The sequence below is a fragment of the Meleagris gallopavo genome, chromosome Z (genome assembly GCF_905368555.1).
Source record: "Meleagris gallopavo chromosome Z, MGAL_WU_HG_1.1, whole genome shotgun sequence".
Lineage (NCBI taxonomy): Eukaryota > Metazoa > Chordata > Aves > Galliformes > Phasianidae > Meleagris > Meleagris gallopavo.
In genome coordinates this window covers 53,944,259-53,965,973 of record NC_139435.1, presented here as the reverse complement: position 1 = coordinate 53,965,973, position 21,715 = coordinate 53,944,259, and the positions used below count along the sequence as shown (strand labels likewise).

General features: G+C 43.5%; 1 protein-coding gene across 2 annotated transcripts in view; it reads right to left on the bottom strand.

Moving 5' to 3' along the window:
- The window catches only part of PSD3 (pleckstrin and Sec7 domain containing 3), a 113,017-nt gene that overhangs the window by 46,724 nt on the left and 44,578 nt on the right, over positions 1–21,715 (bottom strand). For both annotated transcript variants that reach the window (XM_085214477.1, XM_085214476.1), the window contains one exon: positions 18,258–18,347. In XM_085214477.1, coding sequence (XP_085070603.1) covers positions 18,258–18,347 — 90 coding nt within the window. The remainder of the gene's footprint in view (positions 1–18,257; positions 18,348–21,715) is intronic.

Below are 21,715 nucleotides of genomic sequence, written 5' to 3'. Positions count from 1 at the left end.
AGTCTGTACATACCTTCAGACAAGACGAATTCAGAAGCATCTCCTCCATCTGTCTCCTTTGTGTTCCATAGGTGAGAACAGAGTGAACTTCACTCCACTCCCTTCCAGCCTGCAGCTCTCTCACTCATTCGGAACCAATCCGTCGGCAATACCCTGATGACTACAGCAGTTAGCCAGGCATCAGCCCAGCTCCCACTGTACACCATTTACTGAAGGAGAAGCACAACTTATGAAGCAGACACTACAGGAATGAAGTAGATTGCAGAAGCAACAAACACAGATGTCTATATACAATCCTGACAGATGTTGTACTTACCATGCCAGTCCTTCGGACCAGGGTGTCTCTCAGTGTCACTATCTTCTGACAGGTTTGAACAGAGTAAGATATATTGGTATATGAAGACATACACACCTTGAAGAATGACCTTCTCCCACAAATGTTAGCTGCATTTCATCTACATTACTTCACCATCTCCTATTCGCTTCCTTCCCCCAACATTCAGATCTTTACATTTTCTTCCCTCTCCATGCATGGATCTGTAACACCTGGTGAGATGAGTATAAGGACTCAGAACACTGAGTGCCTGTAGCATCTTGCTAGCCTCAAAGTCTGTTCATGTCCGATGCTTTATGCAACATTTCCTCCTTCCTGTCACAGGGGTAAAGTGAGGATGCCAAAGGAGTACCCCACGAAGCGCATAGGTTAGTGCACAGCAAGGCACGTCTGCTGATATCACTCTCAATTTTAAATTCCACTGGTTTGTACAACTAACATTCTTCTAACAAGCCGGCATACATTATTCATAAAACAGCACAGAGCTCTTCAGCAGCATATGGAACCAATGAATGTTGTTTTGGTGTGGGTGGAGATCGGGTTGATAGAAATGTTTTAGAGAGAAGGAAAAGAGATCATTTCACCCAGGGAATTTCAAGTGCGTCACCAACCGGAGAACATTTCTAAGAGAAACTCCTCTGTTAAAAAATCTGGTTTATGTGAAGGATATGGGGAATGGAGGAAGGAAAAAAAAAGAAAGATTGTGTCAGAGACGTCACCACAAAACAGAAGAGGGTGGTTAGCTGGGGCTCCCAAGAGCCAAGAAATTAATGCCATACAAGAAACACTTCCTCTGTAATCTTGACACAAGGGGGTTGCTAAAAAGATTTGTCCTGTACTAGCTAGAGTGCTTCTTTAATGATACTGGTAAAGGCAGCATACTGAATTATTAAAAACAAACAGAAAAATGCTAGGGCAATGTTTCTTGATAGCGAAGCACCCACACTGCTAATTTCAGACACTGTTTTACTAGACTTGTGCATTTGCAGGCAGGACAGGTACAGGCACTCTGCAATTCCATCCATGGCTGCACGAAATCAGTGTCTGCAGGAGATGAGATTGCTGAGCATGCTGGATCACACAGAAGACCTGAAGTCCTCCAACTCATTTTGCCTGCAGGCCAGGTTTAAGACTGCTCTCCAGAGACTAAGAAAACATCAGTTTACAATATTCTTTTCATGGGTTCTCTTGCTGGCCTGAGACTGTGATACTTGCCTATAATATACACCCAGCATGCATTATCTAGCGAAGCCTAAACTCTTATATATAACTGTATGTGCATGCAAGTTCACAGAAACATTTCCTAATTTTTTAATGGACTATGGGTCTTTGGGTTATCTGACTTCTTTGATACTGGCAGCAAGCAGATCTCACACAGTCACCATGCTCGTGCCTTGTTCATACTGGCTGGAGCATAAAGGTAGGTTATATTCCCTAGATTAGCAAAATAGACTGTGATCTAAGTGCAAAGGCATCAGTGGAATATGGTTCTGGGGCACAAATAGATTAAATACGTCTCCTAACCCTGGCAGCTAAAGCAGTTACAGAAACAGGGGAAGACCGGGAAACAGGTCTTGAATACCATAGTTCCTTTGTATTGGAAGCAGATAAAGTACAACGCAGTACAGACAAAGGGGATAACACGTCCAGAGAGACACGATGAAGGACAAGCTTGCAAACCAAAATCTCTTAGACAGAGGGGATCAATATGGTACCACCATCCAAAAATAATAATAATAATAATAATCAGCCCAGAACTGAAGGCATTTTGTGAGAAGTGATATACAAGCATGCACACATGGACTTTACCAATTAAAAGACCTCCTTCGCAATGGTACACATAGGCAATAATCTCCAGTGATACAGCAGTAAAGAAGAGCTAAAACTCAACCATAAATCAAATCCCTAAATCAGTGACATCTGAATAAAATAGTTGGTCAGACAAAGAACAGCAGGGGGAAAGGATCCATGGAAAGAACAGGGCTGTCCACAATCACACATCCAATCAGTGACAGAGCCAAAAATACAAATCTTACTTGCAATCCTGTCTACAAGAAATGTTACAGCCTGTAATAGAGACAAAAGGAGGAAAACAGACAAGAGGAATAAACCCATGCATGCTTATGATCTTATCTGCTGGGCAGATACCAGTGATGGGTAAGGAAGGAACCTTCTCAGCTCTCCATAAAACAGCTTTTACAGGTTCTAGGTACTTCACAGATATAGATATCTTAAAATGAAATAAGGCAAGAGAGCCACAAACAAAACCAAGCCTGCAATACACTTTAAAACCCTTGAGCCAAAAGCTCAAGCGGCTGTATCCCTCACCACAATCTTCTATGCTCAGCACTCAGAGAGAGAAATGGGAATCTTACAGAGGAATGATCACAGTGATCGCCACTGCAGCAGCAGCTATCAGAGTCAGACATCACCCCTGGGAGAAAGTCTCCGCTCTGAGGACATTACACCATGTGTACACAGTGGGCACTAAGCCTGGGACAAGAAGCAGAGAAGTACAGAGATTAGGTGGCTCACTCACTGCCAAAGACCCAAGTTTCTCTTACAGGCAGAAACTTCACATACAGAAATCCTCCCAGCAAATAGACTAGAATTATTCTGGTACCTAATGTGAAAGCATGTGCAAGAGCAGGGTACTTGCAAGATCCAGCCCTTATTTTGGCATATGCCAAGGTAGCAATATTTAAGTAGGAGACGCTGCATCAGCAAAAGACCAAGAACGATGGCCATGCTATTCCTCTGCCATAACTGTTACTGTTAACACTGTTTCTCAGTTATGCTGAATATGTCTCTCGAAACAGAAATTCCTAAATCTAGACTGAATAAAATATCAGTTATTTCTGTGTGCATCATTCTGATTAAAGCTCTGCAGTTGAGCCTCTGAAATATCATATAAGTTGTAATCTGGCAGAGCATGATCTGCCAAGAACTCTTGCACAGCATAAGGATGTTTTCATGATAGCAGAGGAGGCTTCTCTCAGGACAGACAGAAGATTTAGAAAAGGGACAGTACAGGGAGATCTGTGTGCATGCCTGCTTCTTTGCATGCATGCAGACTCAAGACATGGTTAAACATCTTTATCTGTCCTGGAATACTTTAGCCTCATTCAGCATACCTCACCAAATGATTTTATCTTTTAATCCCAAACAGGATCAATTTGCAGAAGGAATAAAATTAGAGGCATATCTGGTCACAGCATAAAGTTCATCCAATCCTTAGAATCACTGAGCATATCAGGGAGGGAGACAGGTATTACAGCTCTGCCCAGAGGTTCTCAGGTACCTCTCAGTAGTGATGGCATATGAAAAGAAGCAATACTGCATGAAATGGGGGGTTGTTCAACTGAGAAACAAACAACTGCGCTGGGCAAGGAAATGCTGAACACAACCACTGTAGCAGCTGGGCATAGCCTGTGCCACTGACAGTCAGGCAATCATATTCCTATAAGCACGTAAGTGATGCATTCCTAATAAATACTTGATGACAACGTTTAATCACGCATGCAAGTATGATCTTTTTATCTAGCATCCACACCTACTATAATACAGAGCGGCAGAGAAAGAGCAAAAACTATTTTTCGTAATTAGATGGATATTCACAAGGATATTACTTGCTAACTCAGTCTCCTTTCCTGAAGCTCCAATTAGCATTCAGTAGCAAGTTTTCACTGCTTACTACTGCACCAAGCTCAGTGACAGGGCATTCCTCTAAAGCCCAACGACTACCACCACACACATCAGACCTTTTCCACTTTCAGTCTCTCCTCAAGCCCGGAGATCTTTCTGACTTCACAGCAACTCTATAATCACTGCAGATTATCCAAAGCCCTTAATTCCTGCAGAGTATAACCTTCTCAACATCATCACCATTATTAACAGAGAGAAACACTATAAATATTTAGTTATTTACCTTGCTTTCTTTAGTAGAAAACTCAGAAGAGTTGGAGATTTTCATAGATTTTGACCGATGGGATTGCCGCCAGAGGGATTCTTCTCGGGAGTATTTCACTGAACCTGTGGCTCTCACCCGGACTTTGCTGGTGCTCTGAACACTGTTAACTCCAATCATTTCCAAAACTGATGGGATGGGATGGGGGTGAAGAAAGCTAATGGTACTTCCCAATTCCCTGCAGAGGAATTGGAAAAGGTTGTGTCTGGAGAGCCCAGGCTCAAGCAATCAGTGTTTGCTTAAAAAGCACTAGGCTGTTTCCTCCAGCATCTTCAGGCACACTGTTTGGAGCCAGCCTGATTGTTCCAGGCATTGCTCACGTCACTGGATAGGGAAAAAAAAAAAGAAAGAAAGAAAAAAAAAGAAGGAAAGAAAAGGGATGACAGAAACTCCACCCCTGCTCCACTCCCCGCTCCAGCACAGACGCCCCCTTCATACACACAGCAAAGGCGAGAGGGAGAGAGGAGGAGAGAAAATGCCAGCATACCAAGCAAGAGATTCATTTTCAGTTCACACAGCCACACTTCCCTGCCTGCAACAGCCTGCCATGCTCATTACTATCTGAAATAACAAAGGACACTGCAAAAAGAGTGCTTAATCACCTGCCAGCTACAGGCTTCTGGGTGTTAAAATACTGTTGGGCTCCCAGAGCACTGGAGGAACAAGTCAAAGCCCACAGCATCGTGATGAAGTCTAGGACACACACAAGCCCTGTGGAGATTCTCCCATTACATCCATCCTCAGTGAATTTGTTCAGCAACCCAAAGTATTCTTAAGTGGCCTCTCACTCCAGCAGGGGTCGGGGAAAAGAGATGCTTTCTCCATGAAGATCTGCAGCAGGACTGAGAGCAGGCAGCTGCAGGTCCAGCTATACCCCTGACATTACTGCCAGCTGTGACCACGTCATTCTGCTAGAAAAGCGTATCCTCCAGCGGCCAATCCTGCTCATGAGCTTCACCTTGCTCCTCCCCAGCAGAAAATCCACAAGGCTCCGTGGCTGCAGGGCAATTGCCAGCATCCATGTGAGCAGCTGGAACTGCTCGAACCCCTCAGTGGGTCAGATATGTTGCCAGCACCTAGAGCTGTGCTCTCCCTGGCATGGGATAAAGGGAGAGGCCGGCATCAATTGCAGCCAGTGCTGTCACCAGGATGGATGTGCTATATAAGGGAAAAGGGAGATGTTTACCTCGATGTTGCAAAAGCACCATCATTTCTGGCTCCTGGAGACCCAGAGCGCAGCAGACTGCACATTACCATGGCAACATGCTACAATAAAAGAGAACTAACTCTACTATGCTCAGCATGCGGTCGCAGCAGCTGACGGACACATGCTGGGACAGGTGGAGCAGCTCCTACAAGTGCCAAGGCAGGAGCAGTCAAATGGGACATCGTCTCAAACTCTAGAAGGGGAAGCAGATTGTTGAAAAGGCAGCACGAGAAACCAGGGTGCAGGACAGCACGAGGACCTCATCCTGGCTAACACTGGCTTTGGCAACCTGGCCCATGACAGGCAAGGCTAGGCCATCAACAGGGTCACAGGTCTGGAGGATCCCAAAGCCTGTCGTCCCATCCTAAGCCACCTACCACCACATGCTCAGGTTCTTTGGAGAAACCCACAAAGACATCCCTCATTCTGTCCTCTCCTCAGTGAACTAGCAGCATGCCCCAAGAAGCCAGGCCTTACATTCACCATGTGGCACACTCACATGCCAGGGATGACTGCGGCAAAGGAAAAGAAGCCACTGCCCTGGCACAAACACCTCACATTGAACCACATTTGGCAGCTAGGTGGATGGCCTCTGACCTTGTTTCATGCTCAAGTCCCTCTCAGACTCAGTAGAGTCAAGCCAAGAGCCTGCTTAGCCTCCATCTGTGCTGCAGCACCCAGGACTAAATAAGAAGCAGATGAACTGAATGGGTGTTTTACATAGTTACACCGTCCCACCCTCTTGCAGTCAGGCCTGAGAGGACAAATGACTAGACAGCCACATTACATTTGTAGATGTGTTTTTGCTTGCAGAAGACACCACTCTCTCCCCAACATGCACCAGCAGTCACCCTTTACGCACGTTACACCAGAGATGCTATAAACACAAATGCTAACTGCAGACCATGATTGCTGTGGGCAATGCTGAAGGGCAATGCTAACTGAAGCAGGGAACAAGGAATGAAAATATCAGAACAAAAACACTCCCTGAGAAATTTCTGATTTTCCACGGGTCCAGCCTTTGTCCTGCTTGACTACCGACTTCTCCCATCTAGCAAAGAAGCAGAATGCATTTAATTTCCATGACAGTCTGGTCTAGAAGGGCCATCCCCATCTCACAAATAAGCATCACGCTGCAGATAAGCTCCAGCCATTCTACACAAACTGACCTTGCAAGTAAGGCAACAGAAGACTCTTCTACCCTGGCAACAATCAACTGCATGCTCAAAGCTACTTGCACCACTTCCCAGAAAGCATTTTATGCTACTTAACCCAACTGAAATTATCCACTGCTAGTGCAAAAGCTTTTCAAAGAAAATCTCCTTAGTGGAAACATGCTGCAATCAAAAAGCTCCAGAAGAGCTAAGCAGCAGGTCCCGACAGGTGCTACATAAATGGCCACAAATCACTCCCTAACCTAACCTACCAGCCCCCTGCCCAGGCAGAATAATCTTGCTCTCAGATTCATAAGGCCACCTCCCCAAGCACCCTCCGTGCATCTGAAATAATTATATTCCTTAGATACCACATGCAGACCTAGGCCAATGTGCAATTTGCAGAGCAATTTCATTATTAAACACAAGCTAGACTGAATCACTGAAACACTTCTCTTCCCTGGCCAACATCAACAGCACCTAAGTGCTGTAGTTCATTCACCATCTAACATTCTCCAAGCTAAGGTCAGCAGAACCTCAGGCAGGATGAGAACCTGAATTTACAGGGGACCAGGTCTGTTTCAGCAGTAAACAAGAAGTAGTCCAAAACATCGAAGGTGACAGGTTGCCTCATGTTCATTTATTTTTTTTTCTCTCACCTCTAGACAGAGCATGGAAAACACTTGTCGGCTTATATTCTCTAACACAGAGAGCTCCTTGAGACAGTGCTTTTTAAACCTTAAGTATCTTTAACCTAGGAATTCAGCTATTTTATCAGTGTCCCTAATTTTCATCTGCAAATTTTAATACAGTCATGTAGTCCTGACTGAGCAAATAGACCTGTGTACACAGTGATTGCTTTTCCTCTAGGGAAAGATCATTCTTTAACACTAGAGTTCCCAGCATTTTAGAAATATCAAGCAGGATTGATCTGCATCTGTAACTGAACAACAGGGATTTCTGAGGGAGAAAAGAAGTTGTTAATGTAAAGGTGTTGTTATTAATGTAAAGGTGATAAAAGTAATTTCTTTAAGGAGGGACTGGTATGTCTCTGCAATACCAGAAAAAAAATAAAAGCTGTCTGCACCCAATGGAATTTCCAGCTGAGGCAAAAAGCCATGGTCTTCTCTTTGATCAGAGATGAGCAAAGAGTTGGTAGCCACGGAACAGAACAGAGATGCTCGTTTGGCATTGAGCTAGAACAGCATGGTGACATCACTTGGATGACTTCAAGTGACACTATTCATGGATACCTTCTGGATACCTTCTACCAGCATCTCTAACATGCAAACCATAAGCTTAAAAGTGAACTTGAAACTTTGAGCTAAGCAAATGAAGATGGAATAGGGGCTGGGAGACAGAATCTCTACTATTCTTTCCATCTCACTTTTTTTTTTTTTTTTTTTTTTAACCTATACAAAAGCTTTTCACCTGCCACAGGCACTGTAGCAGACTACACCAACCATATACACAACAGGCAATCGTGCCAATTTACTGTGCAAGAAACTCTTTCCCATCTTTTCCTCCCACCAGTCAGGTTTCCCTGGCAGGCCAAATTTACTCAGTCCTTGCTTTGTCCTCCTAATGTTATTCAACAAATCAAAACAAAAGAAGAAAAGCCACGGAATTCAAAGTGAAATTTAATACTAGCTCTCAAGGACCAAATCCAAGAACCAAGTTATTCTATCTGAAGAACTTCAGTGTCCTTAGACAAACCCACAAGAATCCATTAGTATCATTTAAGCCTGATCCCAGTTACAATACCATCAACATAAGCTAACAAAACACATACACACATCAATTACCTAAAATACACTCTCAAGAGTCAGTAATCACATATTTGTGCAATACAGGAAAGCAGCAGTATTTAATGCTGCTCTTATATTCTGTTGTTTGCTAAATAAACATTAAATCTTTCATAAGAAGATTACTTTTCTTCTTTCTTCATGCCTGTTTTTTTCTTCTCCCTAAAAACAGATGTGGAGGGTAAAGTTAATTTTACTGGATAAACTACTCATACGTGATGGCTACAGAACTAAAGCTCAACAACTGATCAACAGTGACACTATTTAACTGACATTACAGTATATTAAAATAATGATTTCTGAGGTCTGATAACCAAGGGGAGCTGACAACCAAGATTAAATCTTAATGTCTCCAACTGCCATCCCTGTTAATAGCAGAAATATTAGAGCAACAACTTTGTTTCTACATGCATAAGCAACAAGGTCAACACAGAAACCTAGTGGTAACAAGTTTTATGTATGGTGAGAGAACAATGGACATCGACTGAAATTTTCAAAATTATCCACCTATTTTCCTCCATAGGATAGTTCTATTTTCCACTATCCAAAGGAGATTATTACCTAACATTTACAGAGATGCTTGGTTTTACCTCACTGGTTTACTAGCAAAAAACACTTGTCGATGTCCTCAAGAAAGAGTCTTTTGCAGGTCATATTGTAGTACTTGTGTGACATACTCTGAAGGAATCCCTGGAGATGACTCTGATTTCTCATACAGTATGGAAAGTAACCCTTACAATAGAAAACGGTCAAATTACTACAGCCTAAAAGGCTATCCCCTGTCAACTAAGCTATTGTAACTGCACGAGCATGTACTTTGAGACAACCTCAACCATGAAACAAGGCACATAAAGTCATAGTACCATAAAAATACAAGCATTGTTCCTATGAGCCCATGAGGGTAACTTAAGATTGTATGTTTCACTTTATACAAGTAGGCTAAAAGCACATCTGTGACAGGCTGACTTGCAGTCACTGATGCTAAGGTTTACCACTGGCTTTTTACATCACTAAGTCACTAAAAGCAGCCTGAGTGATGAAACCATGTTGGCTGGTGGAATAACCAATCAATTCTAGTACCTCTGTCTCTCCAGAATCCATGCTATACCTTGAGCCAAAATAAATTGTTCCTAAGATGTACTGTCTTGCTGAGAATGATGGAAGAGCATAAGCTTAATGGAAAAAGCTCTTTTATAGTAACAGAAATTCAAAGAAACCATGCCCACAGTGATTAGCATTACAAGCAAAGGGATGCAGTTATCCATCTTTAGATTCTTCACAGTATATCACAAAACAGCTCAGTGTTGCAGACTGGGGTCTCACTGAGTTCCTTGGACAAGCATCATAGTCTTAAGAGGAAAAAAGTTTGTCTGCCTGCATCATTCTTTTGGGAACTAGGACATACTGCAAATACAGCTGGCAGAAATGAATGGAGCCATATAATAAGCATCAACTCACAGAGACCACCAAATTCCTTGAGTTAAAGCTGCCAAATGTAGCTACAGGAGAGAACAAGGAAATATAGAACTCCCTCTCATCCCCCCAAAAAACCAACATTCCTAAGTGGCTGTCACAGAAGCCCCCAGTAAGGCAAACCAGACACCCTTGCAAAGCCAACTGACTGTCAGCCACAAACAACTGGTGCCTTTATAGCTGCAGAGAGCACACTATAGTCAACAACTTAAATAAACCCCTCACCACTCAGCACTCCCCTGGGGATTGCATTAAAAAACAGTCCTTTTTCAGTGCCTCCCTGTGATTCAGACAGCAATCACAAAAACAAAACAAAACAAAAAATCCAGGCCACTTTGAGAGCCACAAAAGTTTCACATGGGTGTTGCCTGCACTGCAAGCCTTTCACTGGGAAAGGAACAGCCCACAGAGGATAAACAGGCATAGCTTCCAGCATCCTCCATCAAAGTCCTCTACCAATGCATACATCTATGAAGACATGTCTGGCTTGCCTCAGCTGCAGGAGCAAGCCATCACAGCCCTCACAATGCCTGCCAAAGCCAATCGGTCAGCAGGGCAGGAAACAGGTGCCTTGGATTTGCCTTGTATTTTTACCAAGATCTTAGAAATATGTTGTCAATCAAAGAAATAAGATCTCAGTAGGAAACTAGATGTTCCATTTAGTATCAAATGAAATAAATATTATATATCTATATATTAAACACATATAGAAAGTCAAGTGGCAATATAGTACATTTGCCTGAAAGGAAACAGTGTATCTAGGTCACAGAGAAATCCCGTGTCATTGCAAAAGTGTGATGACTAACAGAAGGTAGGAATACCAAAGATTTATGGCAATAATTCCCCAAACTGGTGGAAGTAATGTTTTCTTTTTTTTTTTTTTTAAATATGGTACAAATTATATTCCTACTCCTCCTTCCCTTGAGTTGCTCTACAGAACTAAAATTTCAAGCAGATCAGTGGGTGGAAGATCAAAGAATGTTTTTCAGAATTTGTTTTCTACCTACATAGAGGTGGGAGTAATATGTCATAGGGACCAAAATGTATGTGTGACATTGTATTAGAGATTTCCCAGCTCAAAAAGAGCCTAAAGTTCCTTCTTTAAAGTGGCAGAGCACAGCACTGCTACCATTCTGAATCCTTCACAATGACAGCACAAGAAATGGGAAGCTCTGCACAGAGACATTTGTGCTCAGGAGCTGCAAAGCATTTTGGTTAAACCAGAGAACTGACATCCTTGGCTATCCAACAAGATGGAAAAGCTGAACATCAAATGATTCACTCACCTGATCAACTTGTACAGGATACTACTAAGACTTTGCCTCCACAAACAAAAATCCCTCCATCTCCCTTCCCAACGTTCTTAGGAGCCTGGTATTGAGCCATGTAATTGCAGCTAGTCCTAGCAGAAAACTCCTAGCCAATGCTTGGATTTCACTTCTTGCTGACATAAAAGGCTGGTGGGTTAGGTGAAATCTCCTGAATAACAATCTAAAAGCACAGAGATCAAAGGCTGGAGAGGAAAAACTCAGAGAAATGCAGGCCATGGAAGCAGAAAAGACCCATTTCAAAATGCCCACTTCCTAGCAGGATAAGCAGCGCCTCACACCACCCCCAGACCACATAGAAGAATCATCATTCCTGCCTCATCATTACAAAATTTTACATTTTAAGGCCTTTTGAAAGTCTCACCTTCCCTGCTCAGAGGCAGAAAGTCAGTGGAGAGCATTAGACTTCCTGTTATCTTTCGTTGCTTTCCTAGACGTAATACCTGAGCTTGTTTGGGAGACACATATAGTTTTTGGGTTTTTAATTTTATATGAATTGAACCAAATTTCAGAAACACGAAATAGATGTGCACGTCGCTTTGGGCAAAGGAGTGTGAGAATCCGTGTTACTAGCAGAACCTAAAGCAATGTGCACATCACCACATCCTGACTTAACTGACAGTTCTGCACAGGCATGCTTGAGCTAGTTACTATCCTACAGAGGATAAGCTACAACACTAGTGTTACATGCAAAAGCAATCAAAGCTAATCGCTGCAGGAAAGTCCTGACTGAGGATGGAGGAAAGCAAAAGCAATCCAGGTGTTCCCTTCAGTCACTGTTACTGTGGCTCTTTGGTGATTGAAAGGAAAGTATGTTTTCACAAACAACTGTTAAAGACAAGGATTAATGGTTTTATCCTGTATTCTGACTTTTATACTGCTGGATTAGACTCAGTTGTCTCCTAGCAGCTGAAAGAGGCCTTCAGTAACAGATCTTTCATTTCAAACATAAGAAATGACTGCCCCAGAAACATTATCCCAGCAGAAACATTTTAAAAAGGAAAAACTTCATTCTGGAGGGGAACCAAGGAGGTAAGTCCTGATTCCTGCCAAGTAGAATTCTGACTCTTCTAGCAGAGCACAGACATTTTGTCCATGCCTTGCCCACAGCTGCACAGTGTTCCAGCAATAAACACTGTACCTTCTAGCATGCTGTTACAAACTCTCCTCTTGTGAATTTATCAGGCTCCCTTTTCCATTCAGCAATAGCAGGAAGGTAGAAATTCCTTGCTGAAGATCTTTGGCCATAAAATGGAATTGTAGAGACTGTAGATGAACAATTGGGAGTGCACACAGCAGTTTGATTAGTGTGATTTCCTCGGAGTAAACAAGAGGGGGACAAAAAGTCAGCTTACTGATGCTTATTTTTCATCACAAAACACCTGAAATGATGGGAAAGGATCAAGCAAGATGCCTACAATTGTCTTTTAATTGAGTGTTTGCCTTGGGTGATTTTTAAGCAGGGAAAGAAAGGAAGAGAGAAAGGAGACAAAGACTGGCAAAAAAAAAAAAAAAAAGTATGCCTTAATTAAAGCGCAGGGAACTGACAGTAAAATGAGATAAACTCTACCTTGCAGCTTCTATAGGAAATTGCATATCCCAAGAATCCTAACCTAGAATTAATATCATTTAGGAAATTAAGGGAGTCTGGTTCTTCAGAGGAGTTCAGCACCAGTAACTCCCACTTAATTTGGTCACTTGATTACAGCGCTTCTCTGGGAGATGAAGCCCAGCCAAAAACACAGCCTTTGAGAAAAAGCAGGTATTATATGCAGGACTGGAGTCTTATCTCCATCAGCAGTCCCCGCTGGGCTCTAGCCAAGTCCCTGTCAAGCATCCCAGCCCCTTCAGCTTGGTGATGTTCCCTGATAAGTTGGATAACAGCCACCACCTCCACCAGAAGACATGTGGCCAGGCACACCTTGTGTTCAGTGTTCCTCCTGGGGCACAATACAGCCACCAGAGTCAGGAGCAGCAGAGGTGTTTCAGATGTACAGAAATAAAGGTAGACTCCTAGTAGCTCCTTCCAGCACAACCGATGCAATTGTGTCACAACAAACTCCCATGATTCTCCATAAACAAGTTATCTTAGCCACTACAGATGCCAAGGACATTTAGATACATGCCGGACAAGACAGGCAGGTGGTGTCTTAGCACAAGGCCTAACAACCAAGTATTTTTCCTACAATGGAAAGCATCACACAATCTAAGTACTGCCTAACAAATGCAGGGATCCATTTCTTCAGAGATGACTCTTGGCACATTCTGTGGGATTGGGCTGTCATTTTTCTTCATGTAAGAAAGGTCTTGTTACTGCTTCTCTTCTGGAACAAGATGAGAGAGGAAGACACAATGGCCACCTTTTTACCAGCACAGCATTAGGTAGGACCACACTGCCTGTGGGAAATGAAGCATGGCCAAAATTAGACTATTTTGTCTTTATTAGCCACTCTCACAAAGTGAAGGAAGACAATAGTTACACAACAGTACAATCAGTGGAGATGATATGACTATATCAGGTTAAAGCTGGTGTGAGCATAAGGAGGAATTAGGCTGCAGTAAGCTAATCTGGGAGCGTAGGCACGAGATTCCTGACGTTCCCAATATTCCCCTACAGTGACTTCATTTCCCTTCAGAGTTGCTGGATACCAACCATGGCCTGCCTTTCTGCAGGAATAAACGAACAATGATCTGGTAATGGACTCTCTCTGGCTAACAGCCCACATATTGGATGCGGTTGTTGTTGTAACTATTTCAGACGCATTCAGCTCACCCTCACTAATGGAGGTGCAGAATCTCTCCTGCTTTCTTCACCTTCCGCAGCGGCATCTCCAGTAGCTAACCTGGGGTTTCCAGTAAAACTGCTCTGAAGAGATCAGTGCTGTGGCTGAGTCTCTTTATGCTTCTCGGTCTTGGTAGAATCTGCCACTTGTCTCCATCTGTAAATGCTGATAAGTATGCCATTCACAGTCCACCTCAGGGTAAGCACTGAGCCCACCCATACCAGAGTACTTCTGCACCAGCCAGAACAAGGGTAGTCACAATTCTTTGTACTCACAAGCCTTTGCACTCTTTCCAAGGCTTATACTCACCATGGCACAGTGACCTTTGCTACAGATCAAAGCTGAAAAGAAAACACTGCTAGTAATTCAGGATCACCTTGCCCAGCTTGATATAGAATAAAATTATTTGTATGCTTAGAGTGTGAGAGCTCAGAGCCAAAGGACAGGAGTTACAAAAGGTTTTCTTGACTTTGAAAAATTTCATTTCAATAACCTTAATCTGCCTGGATTTAAAAGGCTTGATTCACCTTTAACACCAGTCAGCCCCACAAAGATAGTCCTGTGATTCAGTGAATCACAGCTTGGGATGCTGCTTCTTATTTACAAGGAGTTGCTTCCACTTTGAAGGTATACAGGAACTCTGGAGTAAGTATAAACTACAACACTCAGGTCTACATGCACTGACAGCACGTAATGAAAATCAGGCTACTGTCTCTACTTCTGGTCTTTACTAGCAGCTGATGGCAGATTAATGGGATGTGTGACAGATGGTCAAACCAGAACTAAAATGGAATAAAAGGGAAGGTGCATTTATCTATCTGCCTGGCAAAGCACTGAATATATGAATACTGCAAGCAGATCTCATGGGGAGAAACACAGTTAATCAGAGGTTTGGCATATTTGCCATTATGGGTCCTAGCTCTAAAGGGAACCTCAGATCCAACAGAAGGAGGGAGAAAAAAGAAAAAAGAGATGAGCCATTGTGCAGATGGGTGTACAAAAGTGAAACCATTTTCACTGTTAATGAAAAGACAAAAAGACACACAGCGAGTGAAACCATATTAGCATTTCTCATTTGCCTGCTGGCCAGAAGAAAATCCCCATTCCCAAAGCACTGTCAATGACACTGAGAATTATGGTCTGAACTACAAGGCCTGATGATGTTTACCACAGTGGCCTTGTTGTTGGGAAAAAATAAAAAATAAAACAAAGCTAGGGTCCTTCACGGGAATAGCAAGGGGAAAAGTGCAATCAGATCTCACATCCAAAGCTTTTTGAGGCTGATCATGCATAAAGGCGAACTGAATCTCCTCACATGTTCATACATGCCCACTGAAAGCCTTTTTTCCTATTCAGACAAAATAAGCACCCAGGGGTACACTTTGTAGCAACTGACCTGACTTCCACCTGTATGCCCTGTGTGTTCTGGATACCTCAACCACGATTTGCAGCCCTGACTGACTTTGTGTTTCAGACCCATCACAAAAGCTGCCGTGCACTTGTAAGTCCTGGATGAATGCCACTTGTAAGTCACTTGTTAAGACCTCTCCCCTCTTCTTGCAATTCAGCTTTGCTTTGGGGCTTGGCTATGCAAAGCTGCAGACTTCGTACAGTGGTGCAATGCTCATCTCACAGACACGAGGGGAATGCAGGAGGACCAGAGGCAGAAAAGCACAATTGCTTCCCAACCACATCGTGGGTGTCAGTATCTCGCTCCCGCAGGGGCACACTGCCACCCTGTGGAAATGGCCCTTCTCTCACAGAAACCTTGAAGGGCTGCAGGGAATCAGCCAGCAGCCTCAGTTGCTTGTCATTAGCCGTCCTGCTAATGCACCAGCAAGCCAAAAGCGTTTCAGCATTGTGCTGAAGCAGGGTTCTGTGAATTTAATTTATTGACACTAATGCAAATTTAATTTCAGCTAAATCTTTGTAATCACACAACTTGTGTCAGGGTAGCTGCTGTGGACACAGTAATGTAGCAATTGAAATGCACATTCACTGCCATGCGCTCTGCTTCTCTTCACCAATACATTAATAGAACAAGGGGCAGAACATCTAGAATATCTTCAGATAAGTGAGACAACAGACCAAAGCTGGGTGCTACATCTGTCCCCAAAGCATCAGGGCAGCATGCAGAGAAGAGCAAAACATCTCAAATGAAGCAGGATGCTGGCACCGGGTTTCTTCCATCCTACTGCCTCCAGTACATCTTGAGTCCCATTCTCTTGCTCTCAGTGGGCTGGCAAAGAGCCAGCCAGCCTCAGCATTAGTCTGAAGGTCAATAATAAACACCAAGATTCAGCCTCAACTGTGTACTTCTGTCAGCAGGACAACAAACAGCAGGTGAGAACCAGTGGAAATCTCTCCTCAGTAAATCTGAAGGTTATTTAAACACAGCCTTAAGACCTTTTTATTCAGTAAGGGCTGCAATTAGCTTGCAAATTAATCTCAATACATCTATGACAGGGTAAGAAATGAACTTCCATGAAAAAAAAATTAAGTGATGCTACTGACAGATGAGCATTGCATTCGGATTTTAAAAATAAAGACATGAAAAAACTAATAACAAGGGGTTTGAGTTTACATTCCCAGTTCTTTACAATGAATCACAGAATCACAAAATCGCCAAGGTTGGAAAAGACTTTCAAGATATCCAGTCCAACCATAGACCTACACCAGTATTTCCCCACTATGCCTTGTCCCTCAGTGTACACCCACACAGTTCTTGAACAACTCCAGGGATGGTGACGAAGCAATCTCCCCAGACAGCCCATTTTAGCACCTGACGACTCTTTCTGAGAAGAAATTTTTCCTGATATCCAACCTGAACCTCCCCTGGCACAACTTGAGGTGATTCCCTTAGTCTTATCACCACCTGTGCAGGAGAAGAGACCCACCCCTACCTCACCACAGCCTCCCTTCAGGCGGTTGAGAGAGCAATAAAGTCTCCCCTGAGCCTCCTCTTCTCCAGACTGAACAATCCCAGCTCCCTCAGCCACTCCTCATAAGACTTGTGCTCCAGACCCCTCACAGCTTTGTTGCCCTTCTCTGAACACATACCAAGGCCTCAGTGTTTGTCTCTTAGTGAGGAGCCCAAAACTGAATACAGGACTCGAGGTTCAGCCCCCCCAGTGCTGATTACAGGGGGATGATCACCTCCATGCTCCTACTGGCTGCACTACTTTTGATACAAGGCAGGAAGCCATTGGCCTTCTTGGCCACCTGGGCAAACTACTGGCTCGTGTTCAGTCAAGTATTGACCAGTGGCCCCCTGGTTCATTTTTCCACACAGTCTTCCACTTAGTGCTGCCTGAGGTTGTTGTGGCCAAAGTGCAGGACCTGGCAGTTGGTCTTGTCCTCCTCAAAAAGCTGGAGAAACTGGAGGAACTACCAATTACCACAAAACAAAGACTGCCACTTACAGTTACGCAGGTTCATATGCAATTCACAATAGGCCTTACAAAACCCACAGAAGAGGCAGCAGTTATTTTGATTTACTTCAGTAGGCTTTGGGTCAGACCTCAGATGCAGCAACCTCTCATTATTATTTCCATTACAAAAAAAAATTATGAACTCCGGTGTATGCACTCCTCTCCTCATTCAAACAGATTGCTGTTTCATGCCAACAACCACATAAAAAGAGAAATGAAACATTCTCATTATTACTGACAATGAAACAAGATCCACCCTTTTCATCCTCTTTTGCAGTTCTTCAGATTTAACTCCTGGCATAAACTTAATGAATAAAATCTGAAGCAAAGCAGTCTGTGCCAGACAGCACATTGTAATCTGAAATTACATCTGCTCTGACGTGAAAACCCCAAAGCACCTTTGATGAAAAACCATTTGCCTTCCAGATACACAGCTCAGGATTAGTCCTTATATATTGAATAGTCAGAACCAACTGGCTGCTTCTCTCTGATTCAATCAAGAGACAGCAATCTGGGACTGCATGACCACCTGAGCTCTTAAGGCATACAGCTCTGAAGCCACCCCCATTGAAGATAAGTCTTGACTGTTCATGGTACATGTAGTCTCAGTCACCTTCAAGTAAAGGCAGAAGGAAAACAACAGAATACACATTGTAAATACTGCATGTTCTTTAGAAGAAACACAGTCTGTCCTGTTTTACAATTCAGAAAACACAAACAGGGTGTGAGCTATCTCACTGATACTGAGATCCACGTTCTGCAGTTCATTTCTTACCTTCAACAGTTCTTTTTGGAAGTCTTTACCATCGTTCATCCCCTGGAGGTTAGCAATGAATTCTTGGCAGGTCATCTTTTTCCCAATGTTCTGGAAAGGATGACAGAGAAACAAAGCACTACAGCCATACTACTTTCTAAAATGACATAAACATGCAACATCTCAGATAAATTACATCTCCCAGCTTTAATTCCAGCCCAAGGCAAGTGTTACTAAGAAGTCATTCCCAAAATTACTCACAGGCAAGCATCTCTTTGTGAACTTAGTTGGAAAAGGCAAAGTGCATTTGGGCCCATCTGAACAGAAAAAAGGTAAATACTGGAGAGTAATGAACAGGGCGGTGCTGAAGCACACTGGTATATGCATCGTGCTTTCCACCCCCACGTCTCCAAAGGTTCTATCAGCCTCTGAGAGAAAATAGTTACTTGATTCTGATGTGAGGCACCAAGAAACAAAAAACTGAGGCCCTTTCCAGACCTTTCTCTTTCGCTTACCAATCGTCCAGTAGCAACTGCCTTGCAACAGTTAGATACACAGAAGCATCCATTTTCTGAGTCACAGCCCTGAGATTAACTTGAGGTGGAGCTGCTGTCAGTGGAGGATCAGGGCTGTGTTAGGAAAGGGTTCTTCACCAGAGGGCAGTAGGCATCAAACAGGCTGCCAGGGCAGTAGTCAAGGCCTCAGTTGCCAGAAATCAAATGTTTGGACAACTTCTCAGACGTGGGATTTGAATCCTGGGACTGCTGTACAGAGCCAGAGGTTGGACTCAATGATCCTTGTGGTCTCTTTCAACTCAGAATGTTCTATGACTCTCTGACATTTCCAGGTAATTCTTTTTTCTTTTTCTACCTCATTCATTGTCTGAAATTATCCAGCTGAGCCACAGCCTTTCGGCAAATGGCTGTTGATCCAAAATGACCTCATGCGGAGGCTTGAGGCTGCATTAGATTGCTCTTGAATCCCAGTCTCAGTCAGCCATTAGAGAAAAGTGTCTGTGCTTGGTCTCCCTAGTGTCCTGCATGCTAGAAACCCCAAACTTGCATGTGGGAAGCCTTGTGAGCAGGCAGAAATGGTAATATCAAATTGATAAAAAAGGAAGCGCAAGAAGAAACACGACAGGAATAATGCGAAATCAGGACTCTCTGATGACCACAGTATTTTTACAGATGCCAGAGAGGACAAGGTGGTGAGTCTACTCCATGATCAGGATATGCCCTGGCTGCAGAATAAAAAATGACCATAAACTTCTAGGTCAACTGAGAGCTAGCCTCTGTCAGGCTATCAATCTGCAAACCTCCACCTGCAGTACTGTGTCCCAATAAGCAGTGCTGCTGCACTTGCTTCCTCTGACTAATGTAAATGCATTACAAGGTACCTGCCTTGTTCCTGCATGCAAAACAGACTGCTTACTATTCTCTTGAGGAAGCAGCCTTCCAACTTTATGCCCTCTGCCCTGCCTTGCCAACAAAATGTGAAATATTGACAACCTACACTGGAAGAGCTTTATGCAGACAGAAGTTAAAAGCCAAGAAAGGGATGAGTCAGTAAGATAGATTATTCAGTGTTACAGCTACATGATTGCTTGGACTGCTCAACTACTCCCATTCCATAACAAAGGCCTAGGGAAAACTGGAAATTCATCAAACCTTGACTATCAACCCTATCTAGATGCAAAGGGACATTCCACAGTCTTCGGCCACACTGTACTGCAAAAAGAAGACAGGCAGGAATACCCATGCACAAGAAAGGAGATACTTCCAGAGGGGCACACAGTGCTTCCCACATCATTAAAAATCTTAATCAGGGTTGTAGGGCTACAACCCTGGCCCCTTGGTTGCTGAACTTCAGAATACAGCTCGTAAGTGCAGTCTTTGGGTGCAAGCTGGAGCTGTTCTCATAAACTTGCAAACACCTTCTTTCTTCCCTGTTACAGAGATCAGACTGTTTCTGTTTGCTTCCTCCACAGCAGTTTGTAATTCTCCACACTGACCAAGCTCAACTGCAGTATGGTCCAGTTTACTTATTGAGATAATGAGCACTCCAAATGAATGGCTGTTTTGCTTCAGGACCACAGCTAATATCTCCACACAGTGCCATGCAGGTTTCAAAAGATGTGTCTGGAAGTCTAGAGCTACTCTGAACACAGTTACCTCTCTAACATGTTCTTACAGTCTGGATAGTGGCCTGCCTGCAGAAAAGTGAGCATGCATCTCCAAGACATAGCTAGCAAAAATGCTGTATTTATGAAAAGAAAGAAGTGTGGTAAAGCAGAGGCAAATAAAGGAAAAAGTAAGAGTTTGTCTACAAGAGTTAAGGGAAGGTACAGACTGGAGGCCTACAGCCTTACAAGAAGTCAAGCTCACTATGAAACAAAAGTATCTGCAGTTACTTTTAGCATGTCAGCAACAAAAAAAGCTCAGCATAGACAAGCTCAAACTCATTTGTTTTCTGCTCTTGTAGAATCATGCTCAGGTCAGGTTGAAGCACTATGCCTTTGTTAGGAAACAGGCAATTAGTATATTTGTGCAAGGGGCTGAATTCCAAGTCAGAAATGCCCAACTTACCACCTATGCAGAAAAATGCAAAACAGTAAGAAGAAAACCAAAATTAAAGGAAATCCCAGAGGGACAGAGAGAAGCAGAAGTCTGGCAAACATTAGAGCTCCATACATGTAGCTGCCAGTAGGACAGTCTCCAATGTTACACTTTGCATCACTTAGCTTTTCTAGTTTTAGCTGCAAATCAACAGCAGCAATGAAGGGCCAGAGCACCTCTCCCCCTCCAGTATCTAAAAAAAGCCCTCTAACGCATCATAGAAAGCAATAGGCAACACTGCCAGCTCAGGCACAATATTCAGTTCTCCCTCTCTGTTGTGCCAGGCTGTTTGCTGCCCTGTGTAACGGGATACCTGTGCAGGCAGTCTGCAATGTAATCAAGGGAAGCAGAGGAGGTTGAGAGTTACACCAAGGTATGCTCCCCAAATTCCACTCACTGTCCCACACACTTCGAAGCTAAGATAAGCCCTGCTTCCGGGGACAAAATTTTTTACAACTCCCCTTCCTCTCCTGCTCCTACTATCTTCAGATCAATGTGATCTTCAGTGAATGCGAAGTGGGCGTCAAAATCCCTGGAGAAGCACACAGAAGCCTTGGCATTGTTACCTGCACTCACTACAGAGCTGTGCCCCACAGGGGCTGAGAAACCCTTACAGACAGACCCACCATAATGCAGCCCAGGCTACCCCTGTCCCCAGGGACAAGCCTCTGTCACCTGCTGCCCAATACACATCCCTGCTGTGTAAGGACAGAGAACACCTCCCACCATAGGAATACTGTGCACAGCAGCCTACTGCACCATGAGTGCTGAAAGACATGTCCTAGGGCTGCTGGCACCCTGCTCCAGTGTGACTAAGAAAATTTCAGCTAGAAAATTACTTCCTCCAGGCAGCCACTGGGGAGA